Source organism: Rana temporaria, chromosome 13, assembly GCF_905171775.1.
Source record: "Rana temporaria chromosome 13, aRanTem1.1, whole genome shotgun sequence".
Classification (NCBI taxonomy): domain Eukaryota; kingdom Metazoa; phylum Chordata; class Amphibia; order Anura; family Ranidae; genus Rana; species Rana temporaria.
The window spans coordinates 15,489,851-15,505,536 of record NC_053501.1 but is presented as its reverse complement, the minus strand read 5'-3'; the positions used below and the strand labels follow the sequence as shown (position 1 = coordinate 15,505,536).

Sequence of the window (15,686 nt, the reverse complement as noted above, 5' to 3'; positions counted from 1 at the left end):
TGTCCAAGTGAGGAGTCAGAGCGTCTTCAAAAGAGGGGAGGTAGGGAATGAGAGACTGAATTTAGCTGAGGATAAGGGGGGGGGGGGCAAAGTGGGTAATATAAGGGACCAGAGCAGGCACAGAAAGAAAGGTCAGATACACCAGGGCAGGGCCGTCTTAATAGCATCATGGGCCCCTGGGCAAAGTAATGCCCTGGGGCCCCTACAATGATGACAGTGCAGGTAAACAGACAGCAAGTAGGCAGGAGACAGACTGCCTCCCCTGTGTATCTTTCACTCTCAGTGCCATCATGGGGCTCCCAATTTAGGGGCAGCGTGGGCTCAAGGACCAGCTGCTTTGGGGATAGTGCAGGGGTCCCCCATGCAGCTGGGGCCCCTGGGCAGTGCCCAGGTGTGCCCTCTCATTAAGACAGCCCTGCACCAGGGGATAAAGGACATGGAGGGACTGGGTGCAGCCAGAGACAGAAAGAGGGGTACAGTCAGGTACAAGGGAGTGGATAAAATTAGGGACATAGGGGTGCAGCCAAGAACAGAGGGTTGCATTCAAGAACAGAAGGTTGCAGTTTAGGGGCAGAGGGTGGCAATCAGGGACACAAAAGGTGCAGGCAGGGACAGAAGGTACAATCAGGGACAGAGGGGTCAGTCGGACATAGTAAAGTGCATTTGGAGAGATGAGGTGCAGTCTAAAATTAGGGGTGCAGTTGGAGATAGAGGGTTGTAGTGGGGAACAGGTGGGTGTTGTCAGAGACCAAGTGGTACAGCCAGAAACATAGAGCTGCAGTTTGGGACATAGGGGTTCAGTCATGGATAGAGGGGTTTAGTGGAGGACATAAGGATGCAGTCAGGGACAGAGAGGTCCATCCAGAGAAAGAGGGGTGCAGTTAGGGACAGGGGGTTCAGTCAAGGACAGAGGAGGGCAGTCGGGGATACAGGGTTATAGTCAGGGACATTGAGATTCAGTAAGGGAACGAGGGATTTAGCAGGGCACATAGAGGTGCAGTCCAGGAAAGTGGGATTCAGCCAGGGAAAGAGGGGGTGCAGTCAAGGACATAGGGGTTTAGTGGGAGACATAGGGGTGCAGTTTGGTACACAGATTTACACTTAGGGACACAGGGATTTAGTCAGCGACAGAGGAGTTTGGTGGAGGACAGAGGAGTGCAGTCAGGGACAGAGGGGTGCAGTCAGGGACAGAGGGGTGCAGTTAGGGACAGAGGGGTGCAGTTAGGGCCAGGGGGTTCAGTCACAGACAGAGGGAATCAATCAGTAATAGAGGGGTGCAGTCAGAGATGCAGAGCCCACTCTCTCTGGGTGCGATGGGCCCTCACTCAAGTTTCTTGGAATTCTGATCTCCTGGAGGGAATGTCCCATGCTGGAGGTGCCCTCTGTCATATAACATGTGCCAGTGAAGCACCAGACAGATGGGAGTACCGCCCTTTATAATGCCCAGTCTTTCCTTAGGGTCACAGGTTCAGTATGTCAGCCCAGGACCACTCTCCACTCAGTCACAATTTGCCTCCAACATTTCCAGGAAGAGTTTGTGCATTGGCACTCTGCCCTGAGCCCGCACACTGTGGAAGTGCTGGATGGCAATGCTGGCAGTCTGTCGCAGCAGAGGAAGGGTGAGCAGAAGCTGGGCGACTCTCCGCGGCTCATCGCAGTGATGGCTGATCTCATATTCATGTAGTGCCTCCTGGAGGAGATCTTGCAGATCCTGAACACTTCGGCCGTCCTCAATGTGTGCCGAGTCTGCAGGATAAAGAGAGCAAAGTGAGGGCCGGCAGTGTCAGCATAGCAGAGTGTCAGTGTGCAGTATATGGAGGGAATAGCAGAGTGTCAGTGTGCAGTACATGGAGGGAATAGCAGGGTGTCAGTGTGCAGTACATGGAGGGAATAGCAGAGTGTTAGTGTGCAGTACATGGGGGGAATAGCAGAGTGTCAGTGTGCAGTATATGGAGGGAATAGCAGAGTGTCAGTGTGCAGTACATGGGGGGAATAGCAGAGTGTCAGTGTGCAGTACATGGAGGGAATAGCAGGATGTCAGTGTGAAGTACATGGAGGGAATAGCAGGGTGTCAGTGTGCAGTATATGGAGGGAATAGCAGGGTGTCAGTGTGCAGTACATGGAGGGAATAGCAGGGTGTCAGTGTGCAGTACATGGAAGGAATAGCAGAGTGTCAGTGTGCAGTACATGGAAGGAATAGCAGAGTGTCAGTGTGCAGTACATGGAAGGAATAGCAGGGTGTCAGTGTGCAGTACATGGAGGGAATAGCAGAGTGTCAGTGTGCAGTACATGGAAGGAATAGCAGGGTGTCAGTGTGCAGTACATGGGGGGGAATAGCAGGGTGTCAGTGTGCAGTACATGGAGGGAATAGCAGGATGTCAGTGTGAAGTACATGGAGGGAATAGCAGGGTGTCAGTGTGCAGTATATGGAGGGAATAGCAGGGTGTCAGTGTGCAGTACATGGAGGGAATAGCAGGGTGTCAGTGTGCAGTACATGGAAGGAATAGCAGAGTGTCAGTGTGCAGTACATGGAGGGAATAGCAGGGTGTCAGTGTGCAGTACATGGAGGGAATAGCAGAGTGTCAGTGTGCAGTACATGGAGGGAATAGCAGAGTGTCAGTGTGCAGTACATGGAGGGAATAGCAGAGTGTCAGTGTGCATTACATGGAGGGAATAGCAGAGTGTCAGTGTGCAGTACATGGGGGGAATAGCAGGGTGTCAGTGTGCAGTACATGGAGGGAATAGCAGGGTGTCAGTGTGCAGTACATGGAGGGAATAGCAGGGTGTCAGTGTGCAGTACATGAGGGAATAGCAGAGTGTCAGTGTGCAGTACATGGAGGGAATAACAGAGTGTCAGTGTGCAGTACATGGGGGGAATAGCAGAGTGTCAGTGTGCAGTACATGGAGGGAATAGCAGAGTGTCAGTGTGCAGTACATGGAGGGAATAGCAGAGTATCAGTGTGCAGTACATGGAGGGAATAGCAGAGTGTCAGTGTGCAGTACACAGAGGGAATAGCAGAGTGTCAGTGTGCAGTACATGGGGGGAATAGCAGAGTGTCAGTGTGCAGTACATGGAGGGAATAACAGAGTGTCAGTGTGCAGTACATGGAGGGAATAACAGAGTGTCAGTGTGCAGTACATGGGGGGAATAGCAGAGTGTCAGTGTGCAGTACATGGAGGGAATAGCAGAGTGTCAGTGTGCAGTACATGGGGGGAATAGCAGGGTGTCAGTGTGCAGTACACGGGGGGAATAGCAGAGTGTCAGTGTGCAGTACATGGAGGGAATAGCAGAGTGTCAGTGTGCAGTACATGGGGGGAATAGCAGAGTGTTAGTGTGCAGTACATGGAGGGAATAGCAGAGTGTCAGTGTGCAGTATATGGAGGGAATAGCAGGGTGTCAGTGTGAAGTACATGGAGGGAATAGCAGGGTGTCAGTGTGCAGTACATGGAGGGAATAGCAGGGTGTCAGTGTGCAGTACATGGGGGGAATAGCAGAGTGTTAGTGTGCAGTACATGGGGGGAATAGCAGAGTGTCAGTGTGCAGTACATGGAGGGAATAGCAGGGTGTCAGTGTGCAGTACATGGAGGGAATAGCAGGGTGTCAGTGTGCAGTACATGGAGGGAATAGCAGAGTGTCAGTGTGCAGTACATGGGGGGAATAGCAGAGTGTCAGTGTGCAGTACATGGAGGGAATAGCAGGGGGTCAGTGTGCAGTACATGGAGGGAATAGCAGAGTGTCAGTGTGCAGTACATGGAGGGAATAGCAGAGTGTCAGTGTGCAGTACATGGAGGGAATAGCAGAGTGTCAGTGTGAAGTACATGGAGGGAATAGCAGAGTGTCAGTGTGCAGTACATGGAGGGAATAGCAGGGTGTCAGTGTGCAGTACATGGAGGGAATAGCAGGGTGTCAGTGTGCAGTACATGGAGGGAATAGCAGGGTGTCAGTGTGCAGTACATGGAGGGAATAGCAGGGTGTCAGTGTGCAGTACATGGAGGGAATAGCAGAGTGTTAGTGTGCAGTACATGGGGGAATAGCAGAGTGTCAGTGTGCAGTATATGGAGGGAATAGCAGGGTGTCAGTGTGCAGTACATGGAGGGAATAGCAGGGTGTCAGTGTGCAGTACATGGGGGGAATAGCAGGGTGTCAGTGTGCAGTACATGGAGGGAATAGCAGGGTGTCAGTGTGCAGTACATGGAGGGAATAGCAGGGTGTCAGTGTGCAGTACATGGAGGGAATAGCAGGGTGTCAGTGTGCAGTACATGGAGGGAATAGCAGGGTGTCAGTATGCAGTACATGGGGGGAATAGCAGAGTGTCAGTGTGCAGTACATGGGGGGAATAGCAGGGTGTCAGTGTGCAGTACATGGGGGGAATAGCAGAGTGTCAGTGTGCAGTACACAGAGGGAATAGCAGAGTGTCAGTGTGCAGTACATGGAGGGAATAGCAGAGTGTCAGTGTGCAGTACACAGAGGGAATAGCAGAGTGTCAGTGTGCAGTACATGGAGGGAATAGCAGAGTGTCAGTGTGCAGTACATGGAAGGAATAGCAGGATGTCAGTGTGCAGTACATGGGGGGAATAGCAGGGTGTCAGTGTGCAGTACATGGAGGGAATAGCAGAGTGTTAGTGTGCAGTACATGGAGGGAATAGCAGAGTGTCAGTGTGCAGTACATGGGGGGAATAGCAGAGTGTTAGTGTGCAGTACATGGGGGGAATAGCAGAGTGTCAGTGTGCAGTACACAGAGGGAATAGCAGAGTGTCAGTGTGCAGTACATGGGGGGAATAGCAGAGTGTGCAGTGTGCAGTACATGGAGGGAATAGCAGAGTGTCAGTGTGCAGTACATGGAGGGAATAGCAGGGTGTCAGTGTGCAGTACATGGAGGGAATAGCAGGGTGTCAGTGTGCAGTACATGAGGGAATAGCAGGGTGTCAGTGTGCAGTACATGGAGGGAATAGCAGGGTGTCAGTGTGCAGTACATGGAGGGAATAGCAGAGTGTCAGTGTGCAGTACATGGAGGGAATAGCAGAGTGTCAGTGTGCAGTACATGGAGGGAATAGCAGGGTGTCAGTATGCAGTACATGGAGGGAATAGCAGAGTGTCAGTGTGCAGTACATGGGGGGAATAGCAGAGTGTCAGTGTGCAGTACATGGAGGGAATAGCAGGGTGTCAGTGTGCAGTACATGGAGGGAATAGCAGGGTGTCAGTGTGCAGTACATGGGGGGAATAGCAGGGTGTCAGTGTGCAGTACATGGAGGGAATAGCAGGGTGTCAGTGTGCAGTACATGGAGGGAATAGCAGGGTGTCAGTGTGCAGTACATGGAGGGAATAGCAGGGTGTCAGTGTGCAGTACATGGAGGGAATAGCAGGGTGTCAGTATGCAGTACATGGGGGGAATAGCAGAGTGTCAGTGTGCAGTACATGGGGGGAATAGCAGGGTGTCAGTGTGCAGTACATGGGGGGAATAGCAGAGTGTCAGTGTGCAGTACATGGGGGGAATAGCAGGGTGTCAGTGTGCAGTACATGGGGGGAATAGCAGAGTGTCAGTGTGCAGTACATGGGGGGAATAGCAGAGTGTCAGTGTGCAGTACACAGAGGGAATAGCAGGGTGTCAGTGTGCAGTACATGGGGGGAATAGCAGAGTGTCAGTATGCAGTTTAGCAGTATGTACAGTAGATCAGCAGTGTCAGAGGTTGTACCTGAGTTAGTAAGTACTAAGGCCTTCAGTGTGACATACTCCTCCTTGTCCAAGCGGAGTTTGCGGTATCGTTGTACCAGCTGCATTGTACAGATGTAGAGATTGTGTAGACCGCAGACCCGGGACCGCATGTCGTCCATGATGTAGTCCTCAGCATATAGCAGCTCATCCTGGTACGGCAGAGAGCGGAACACAACTCCCAACAGTAAAATCTCCATCCAGGCTCCTTGTAGTAGGCACATCTGGTCTGCCAGGGAGAGCGAGGAGAATCCTGCACACACAGTCACACAGCTCTGTCAGTGGGGGGTGTACACATAGACACTCAGCCCCCCCATGATCAGTATTACATGGTGGGGTGAATTACACACAGATTACAGATACAGCATACATACATACATACAGCCTTGCCTCTGTATCCTTATTAAAGGATGAATATGATATTTTAAATTTTGCCTATAGATAAGGGGTTGGGGGGGGGGGGGATTAGTGAATTGGGTAGATATTAGCAAATTGAGGGGGGGGGGGGAGAGCTGTGTATTATTGAATCGTGGGGTTTATTGGTGAATTGAGCAGATAGTAATACATTTGGGGTATTATTACATTTGGGGGCATAGTAGTGATGCACTGAGGGTATAAATGTATTTTGAGACAAGTAGTAAACTGGGGATATTAGTAAACTGGGTGGAGAATAGTGAATTTTGGGGTATTTGTAAATTGTGGGAGTAGTTTTGAATTTGGGCTGTATTAGTGAATTGGGGGGGGGGGGTAGTAGTAAACTGGAGGTATTAGTAGATTGGGTAGATAACAGTAAATTTGGCGGATGTTAATTAGTTAGGGAGGTAGTAGAAATAATGTTTGGGTTATTAGTGAATTGAACAGATAGTAATGTATTCAGGAGGTATTAGTGAAACGGGAAGATATTAGTAAATTGGGGAGGGGCGGGGGGTAGTGAATTGGGGGGTTATTAGTGGATTAAGTGGATAATAGTGAAAAAGGAGGAAAGTAGTGAAATGGAGGGGGGGGGGGTGTATTAATGAATTGGGGGTGTATAGGTATATTATGGGGGTAGTAATGAATAGAGGTGGTATTAGTAAAAATAAATGGGGTGTATAAGTGATTTGAGGGTGGGTAGTAGTAAATAAGGAGGCAAATAGTGAAATGAGGGGGGGGGGGGGCTAGTGATGAATAATGTTCTTATTGGTAAATTGAGTGATAGTAATAAATGGGGTGTATGAGTGGATTGAGGGTGGGTAGTAGTGAATTGGGGGTATTAGTACAGTAGGTATGTAATAGTAAATTGGGGGTCATTAGTAAATTGGGTGGATAGTAGTAACTTAGGTGGGTATTAGTGAATTAGGGAGGTGGTAGTGATTTGGGGGTATTAGTGAATTAGGGAGGTGGTAGTGATTTGGGGGTATTAGTGAATTAGGGAGGTGGTAGTGATTTGGGGGTATTAGTGAATTAGGGAGGTGGTAGTGATTTGGGGGTATTAGTGATTTGGGGGTATTAGTGATTTGGGGGTATTAGTGATTTGGGGGTATTAGTGATTTGGGGGGTATTAGTGATTTGGGGGTATTAGTGAATTAGGGAGGTGGTAGTGATTTGGGGGTATTAGTGAATTAGGGAGGTGGTAGTGATTTGGGGGTATTAGTGAATTAGGGAGGTGGTAGTGATTTGGGGGTATTAGTGATTTGGGGGTATTAGTGATTTGGGGGTATTAGTGATTTGGGGGTATTAGTGATTTGGGGGTATTAGTGAATTAGGGAGGTGGTAGTGATTTGGGGGTATTAGTGATTTGGGGGTATTAGTGATTTGGGGGTATTAGTGATTTGGGGGTATTAGTGAATTAGGGAGGTGGTAGTGATTTGGGGGTATTAGTGAATTAGGGAGGTGGTAGTGAGTTGGGGGTATTAGTGATTTGGGGGTATTAGTGATTTGGGGGTATTAGTGAATTGAGGGGTAACGGTGAACGGTTTCGGACCTGGAATGTGTTTGGCCCATCCGATGGTCATGACGAGCTCTCGGTCAGTGAGGTCAACCAGTGTGCTCAGCACTTTGATATCACTATCAGGACCAGCGGGATCTGCCATGGCAAAGATCTTCTCTGGCTCCGCTAGCAGAAGGTGCGAAACAATCCTCGTCCTCATGTCTGGATGTAACAGAAAAAGTAGTTATAGTGAGCTGACATAGCGATCCTCCGTTTCTCAAAAATCAATGTGGACCTCATATATCCCAAACCCACAGAGCTCAGCCCATCTCCCACTGTGCCATCCTCCATCTATTGTGTTGGCCTCTACACCCTCCCTCACAGTGCCAGCTTCTACATCCTTCTCACTCCCCTTTCACTATTAGTGCAGGACTCCCTTACCATTAGTGGGGTCCTCTATATCCCTCTCATGTACTGTGCCGGCCTCTATATCCCTTTCCCTCACAGTGCCAACCTATATATCCTTTTCCCTCACAGTGCCAACCTATATATCCTTTTCCCTCACAGTGCCGGCCTCTATATCCTTTCCCCTCACAGTGCCGGCCTCTAGATCCTTTTCCCTCACAGTGCCGGCCTCTAGATCCTTTTCCCTCACAGTGCCGGCCTCTAGATCCTTTTCCCTCACAGTGCCGGCCTCTAGATCCTTTTCCCTCACAGTGCCGGCCTCTAGATCCTTTTCCCTCACAGTGCCGGCCTCTAGATCCTTTTCCCTCACAGTGCCGGCCTCTAGATCCTTTTCCCTCACAGTGCCGGCCTCCATATGCCTCTTCCCCACAGTTCCGGCCTCCATATGCCTCTTCTCCACAGTGCCGGCCTCTATATCCTTTCCCCTCACAGTGCCGGCCTCTATATCCTTTTCCCTCACAGTGCCGGCCTCTATATCCATCTCACCCTTAGTGGGGGGCAGTTTCAGGCACTTACATGTTTTTTTATGGGCAGAAGGTATTAGTGGTCTGGTGAAATCATTGTCCTCAGGGTCCTGGCGCCTCTTGTATTTCTGCCGGCCTCCTCGCACACGGTCCAGTCTGACCCCTTGAGAGAAATACATATTTCTGTAAGATCATACATGGAATGGCAGTAACCTCCTGTGAGAAGACCGCTCTGCTGGGTGTGGTGGACCAGCTGTCTTGGCACAGGGAACACACCCGCATGGGGCCATATGAATGTGTGACCGGGCCAGTCTTCTGACAGGAAAACTGGGGCCAAAAGCACCAATCGGCATCCCTCTGGGCAATACCTGGAAACTGCTCCTTACCTTCTCTTAGCATTCCAACCTTCAGACACTTGGCAAAGCGGCATGACTGGCAGGATTTCCTCCTCCGCTTGGTGATCTCACACTGCTTGGAGGCCGGACAGCTGTACTCAATGTTCCCTGTGTGGTGATTGTACAGATAAGCATCACATTTTCTATCACTGGCAGATCTAGATCTATAAAAGCTCAAAGCTGATGACAGATAAATGCCAGCTTCTAGCTGAGGCTTCTCACATGGGCATCACAGCTATTGGCAGATAACCAGAAACATTTACAATGATTGTTCCACTAGGCCAGGGATCCTCAAACTACGGCCCTCCAGCTGTTGTGGAACTACACATCCCATGAGGCATTGTAACACACTGGCCCAGATTCAGCATAGCTTGCGCTATATTTGCGGGGGCGCTGGGCCATGATTTTGCCCTGCGCCCCTGCAAATATTTTGCGCTGCCCTCGATTCACGGAGCAGTAGCTCCGTGAACTGCGAGGGTGCGCCGGCAAATTTGCCCGGCGTAAGCGCGCGCAAGTTAAATGATCCCGCCGGGGGCGGGAATCATTTAATTTAGGCGCGCTCCCGCGCCGAGTGTACAGCGCATGTTCCGCCGGGAAACTTTCCCGACGTGCATTGCGGCAAATGACGTCGCAAGGACGTCATTTGCTTCAAAGTGAACGTGAATGGCGTCCAGCGCCATTCACGAAGCACTTACGCAAACGACGTAACATTTGAACGTCGCGACGCGGGAGCGGCGGTATACTTTAGCACAGGCTGCCCCTGCTATTAGAAAGGGCAGCCTTGCGCTAAAGAAGCCGTACGGAAACTCCGTACCTGGCTTGCGCGGGGCCCGCGCAAGATTGTGAATCAGTGGTAGTATGCAATTCGCATACTACACGCTGATACACAATGGGAGCGGCCCCTAGCGGCCCCCGCAAGAATGCAGCCTAAAATCTGCGAGGCATAAGAGCCTTATGCCGCGCAGATTTTAGGCTGCAGCCGGTGTAACGAGGTTCCTGAATCAGGAGCACTCGTTACACCGGAGCAAGTAAGCAATTGCGCCGTGTAACTCATGGTTACACGGGCGCAATTGCTTCTTGAATCTGGGCCACTGACATTCACAGACATGACTAGGCATGATGGGAATTGTAGTTCCTGAACAACTGGAGGGCCGTAGTTTGAAGACCCATGCACTAGGCCATAGCAACCAATCAGGTGCCTATCCAAACCAATCAGCTCTCAATTTAAACCAATCAGGTCCCAATTTAAACCAAACAGGTCCAAATCCAAGTGATCAGGTTGTAGCTTCCCAATGTCCAAGGACAACACTCATTCATTCCCAACCTCCGCTGTTACACTTTTGCCACCCCCGTCTCATTACCTTGGATGGTGCGTTTGAAGAACGCCTTGCAGGCTTCACACGATGCCACGCCGTAATGGTAGCCGGAGGCCACGTCACCGCACACCAGACACAGACGCTTGGGGCCCGCAGTCAGTGGGTACTCACTCTTGGTGGGGGTCCCCATCCTCCCTGAGCCTTCATAATGTCTGTGGCCTCCACACCCTGGCGGGGAGTCCAGACCACTCAAAGAAATGCCAAAGCTGCCACTAGAGTCGGAAGACCCGCTGGGACTGTGATGGGTCAGAGAACCCGCCGCGGAGCATGGGCTGGAGTTCTCCTGCTTGAGAAAGCATGCGGCGCTCAGAGGTCGATCATTGGAGTTCATCCAGAGCAGGAGCCTGAAAGAAGGAGGCCAAGATCATGTGACAACAATATGGAGGAGTCACCCTCACCTCGCTAGATCAATGAGTCAGGGAGATCGGCCCTGGTGGGCATTTCCCATCTCACCAGCATAGTGTGTTGTGCGCCATCTCCACTGGGCTCCACAGATGGTGCCATACATGGGTGTGTAGGGTCATCGTCTTATTCAATGGACACAGATCAACGATAATTAGATTCACTCCATTACTCCAACCATGGAGCCATGTCCGTGAATGAGGTGGTGACACTACAAACATCCCTACAGTGCCAGCCCACAAATATACCTACCTACCTACCTAGAGATATACACCTACCTATCTAGAGAAATTCACATGTTTACCTAGATACACACACACACCTACCTAGAGATATACACCTACCTATCTAGAGAAATTCACATGTTTACCTAGATACACACACCTACCTAGAGATATACACCTACCTATCTAGAGAAATTCACATATTTACCTAGATACACACACACACCTACCTAGAGATATACACCTACCTATCTAGAGAAATTCACATATTTACCTAGATACACACCTACCTAGAGATATACACCTACCTATCTAGAGAAATTCACACATTTACCTATATACACACACCTACCTATCTAGAGATATACACCAACCTATCTAGAGAAATTCACATATTTACCTAGATACACACACACCTACCTAGAGATATACACCTACCTATCTGAGAAATTCACATATTTACCTAGATGCACACACACCTACCTAGAGATATACACCTACCTATCTAGAGAAATTCACATATTTACCTAGATACACACACACACCTACCTAGAGATATACACCTACCTATCTGAGAAATTCACACATTTACCTAGATACACACACACCTACCTAGAGATATACACCTACCTATCTGAGAAATTCACACATCTACCTATACACACACACCACTATCTAGAAATCTAAATTGACCTAGTGCTCTACACCCACCCAGAAATATACACAACTGTTTGGGGAGATATGTACCAACATACAGTATATACAGATAACAGATACACCCACCAAAACATGTACACCTACCTAGATATACACATCTACCTAGAGCTATACACCTACTTGCCTACGATAGTAATATACACCCACCTAGAAATGTGTACACTTGCAGAGAGAGATATACAGTACAGCTGCGTAGAAATTTACACACCTACCTAGAGATATATGCATCTACATGGAGATATACATGTACTTAGAAATGTACATACCTACCCAGAGATATACACCTACCTGGAGATAAACACACCTACCCACCTAGAGATGTTCACACACAGTAAGAAATGCACACATACCTAGAAATATACACCTACTCAGCGATATACATACCTACCTAGAAATACACTACAGCCTCTCTAGAGATATACACACACCTACCTAAAGATATAGGGCCATATTCTGAGTAAATATCCGCCTGCTTCGCTTAGGGCACTTACACTCCGCTGTCCCAACTTACTGGAGCAGGTGTTGTATTCCCCAAACACTTGCTCCATAAGTTGGGACAGCGGAGTGTAAGTGTCCCGGCGTAGCCTGGCGGATCTCCAAGGGGGCGGCTTCTATTCAAATGAAGCGCGCCCCCGATACAAAAGAACTGGGCATGCGCCGGGCTGCAAAAAGCCCAGTGCGCATGCTCCAGTTCTCGGCGGAAAACGTCAATGACGCCGACGTGTGCGTCATTGACGTAAAGTCGTATTCAAGAACGACTTACGTAAACGACGTATCCGACGAAAAAACACGACGGGGACCCGACGCCATCCGTAACATGGCCTACGCGAGACTTGCGGAAACTTACCCCTCATATAGCAGGGGTAAGTTTCCGCTTACGCAAACGACGTTAGCGACGGTTACGTGACGCAAACTCGTTCGTGAATCGGCGTAGAAGGATCATTTGCATACGCAAATGACTCCTTCACTTAAATGCCATCTAGCGGCGGCCGGCGTCATTGCATTTAAGATCCGCCAGTGTAAGTGACTTACAGATGGCGGATCTTAAGTGTATCTATGCAAAAATGATTCTGAGAATCAGTCGCATAGATACACTGGCCAAAAAAGGGAGATACGATGGAGTATCCTGAGTTACTCCATCGTAACTTTACTCAGAATATGGCCCATACACTTCTACCTTGAGGTATACACCTACTTACCTAGAGATATACAATTACTTACCTAAATATACACACACCTACCTAGAGATATACACCTATTTACCAAGAGAAATGCAGTTACCTAGAGATATACACACCTACCCCCTTAGAGATTTATACACCTACCTAGAAAAGTATACACCTACCTAGAGATATACATACCTACCTAAAGATACCCATCTCCCCACCTAGAGAGTTACACCTACCTATAGATATATACACCTACCTAGAAAGATATACACTAATCTAGAGATATACATACCTACCTATAGATATACACCTATGTAAATATAAACACCTAAAATATACACATCTACTTAAAGGTACACAGCCACTTACCTAGAGATACATATACCTACCTGGAGATACCATATACACCTAATAATCTAGAGAGAGAAAAATATATTCACCTAGATATATACACACCTGTCTAGAGATATACACGCTTACCTACCCAGAAATATCAACACCTACTAAGCAATATACTTCTACCTAAAGATGCACACTTACCTACTTAGAGATATACACATCTACCGAATATATATATATATTATATATAACTACCGCAAGATATACACATCTGCCTAAAGATCTACGCTACTACCTAGAGCAGTAATTCTCAACTCAAGTGAGTGAGTGAGTGAGTGAGTAACTTGTATAGCGCAGCAAATGCATAATCGCCTCAAGGCGCCCCCAACAGGTCATGTATTCAGGATTTCCCTCAGATGAAATGGCTGTGGTAATTACTAAGGCAGGGAAACTGATCAAATCATCTGTGAAAAATAATGGGAAGTCTGAAAACAAGACCTGTTAAGGAGCCTTGAGGACTGGAGTTGAGAAACTCTGACCTAGAGCTACACACCTACCTACCTACCTATAAATATGCACTCACCTAAAGATATACACAGGGCCATCTTTAACACAGGGCAAAAGGGGCAGCTGTTCCAGGCCCAGTCATTGTTATGGGGCCCAAAGCAGCTTCCCCTTGAGCCCGCAAATAATCGATAAGTGGATTTGAGAGGACCCAAGAAAATTCTGCCCAGGGTCCAATAAATATAAAAAATTACCCTGGATATACACCTACCTACAGTTAGCTATAGGTCTCTGTCCATTTTGCTTTCTCTAGGAGTACCCCCACCACATCCCGTCTCCATTACTTACTGATTGTGGTAGTGTTCGGAATCCACATTGGAGACTTCTACTTCGTCCATTCTGCAATCGCCCCCGGCCAAAGAAGAACTACAGAGAGAGGACAGCCAGGCAATAATGGGTTGGTAGCTGGGAGGAGTGTACCTGAGGGGTATAGGGAATAATTAGGGGTGTACCTGAGGGGTGCAGGGAATAATTAGGGGTGTACCTGAGGGGTATAGGGAATAATTAGGGGTGTACCTGAGGGGTATAGGGAATAATTAGGGGTGTACCTGAGGGGTGCAGGGAATGACTAGAAGTGTACCTGAGGGGTGCAGGGAATAATTAGGGGTGTACCTGAGGGGTATAGGGAATGATTAGGAGTGCACTTGGGTGCAGGAAATGACTAGTGTTGTACCCGAGGGGTGTAGGGACTGACTAGGGGTGTACCTGAAGGACGCAGAGACTGGCAAGTTTTCCTGAGGGGTGCAGCGAATAATCGTCAGGTGTCTCTAAAGGATGCACCCCTAACTTTGTACCTGAGGGTTGCAGGGAATAATTAGGAAGTGTAACTATGGGGGTGCAAGGAACAATAAGGGGTGTAATTGGGGAGTGCAGAAAACGATTGGGTCGCATAACTAGGGGGTGCTGGAAATGTTTACGGGTCATAACCATGGGGTGCAACGAAATGAAAAGGGGTATATAGGGGGTGTAACGGAAGAGTACGCAGAATCATTAGGGGGTGTAACTGTACTGAGGAGTTTGTGGAATGATTAGGGGGTATAACTGTGGAGTACAGGGTCTGAATAGGATGTGTAACTAGGAGGTGTAGGGAATGATTAGGGGGTGTAACTGAGGAGTACAGGGTCTGAATAGGATGTGTAACTAGGAGGTGTAGGGAATGATTAGGGGGTGTAACTGAGGAGTACAGGGTCTGAATAGGATGTGTAGGAACTAGGAGGTGCAGGGAATGATTAGGGGGTGTAACTGTGGAGTACAGGGTCTGAATAGGATGTGTAACTAGGAGGTGCAGGGATTGATTAGGGGGTGTAACTGTGGAGTACAGGGTCTGAATAGGATGTGTAACTAGGAGGTGCAGGGATTGATTAGGGGGTGTAACTGTGGAGTACAGGGTCAGAATAGGATGTGTAACTAGGAGGTGCAGGGATTGATTAGGGGGTGTAACTGTGGAGTACAGGGTCTGAATAGGATGTGTAACTAGGAGGTGGAGGGATTGATTAGGGGGTGTAACTGTGGAGTACAGGGTCAGAATAGGATGTGTAACTAGGAGGTGCAGGGATTGATTAGGGGGTGTAACTGTGGAGTACAGGGTCTGAATAGGATGTGTAACTAGGAGGTGGAGGGATTGATTAGGGGGTGTAACTGTGGAGTACAGGGTCAGAATAGGATGTGTAACTAGGGGGTGCAGGGATTGATTAGGGGGTGTAACTGTGGAGTACAGGGTCTGAATAGGATGTGTAACTAGGAGGTGTAGGGAATGATTAGGGGGTGTAACTGTGGAGTGCATGGTCTGAATAGGATGTGTAACTAGGAGGTGCAGGGAATGATTAGGGGGTGTAACTGTGGAGTACAGGGTCTGAATATGATGTGTAGGAACTAGGAGGTGCAGGGAATGATTAGGGGGTGTAACTGAGGAGTACAGGGTCTGAATATGATGTGTAGGAACTAGGAGGTG

General features: G+C 48.7%; 1 protein-coding gene across 1 annotated transcript; it reads right to left on the bottom strand.

The window, feature by feature from the left end:
- Nucleotides 1-349: 349 nt before the first annotated feature.
- Nucleotides 350-14,158, bottom strand: ESRRB (estrogen related receptor beta). The gene is made up of 7 exons (XM_040332230.1): nt 14,024-14,158; nt 10,306-10,664; nt 8,936-9,052; nt 8,602-8,712; nt 7,675-7,842; nt 5,695-5,964; nt 350-1,746 (listed from the first exon to the last, which is right to left on the bottom strand). Exons 1-7 carry the CDS (start codon nt 14,071-14,073, stop codon nt 1,499-1,501), a joined length of 1,323 nt encoding a protein of 440 aa, XP_040188164.1. The 5' UTR covers nt 14,074-14,158; the 3' UTR covers nt 350-1,498.
- Nucleotides 14,159-15,686: the final 1,528 nt, after the last annotated feature.

Coding starts and splice junctions, on each gene's coding strand:
- ESRRB (XM_040332230.1), bottom strand. CDS start 14,073: ATGGACGAAGTAGAAGTCTCCAATGTGGATTCCGAACACTACCACAAT. Junction 10,665..14,023: donor TCCGAACACTACCACAATCA/GTAAGTAATGGA, acceptor TCCTTCTTTCAG/GCTCCTGCTCTGGATGAACT. Junction 9,053..10,305: donor CTTCAAACGCACCATCCAAG/GTAATGAGACGG, acceptor ATCACCACACAG/GGAACATTGAGTACAGCTGT.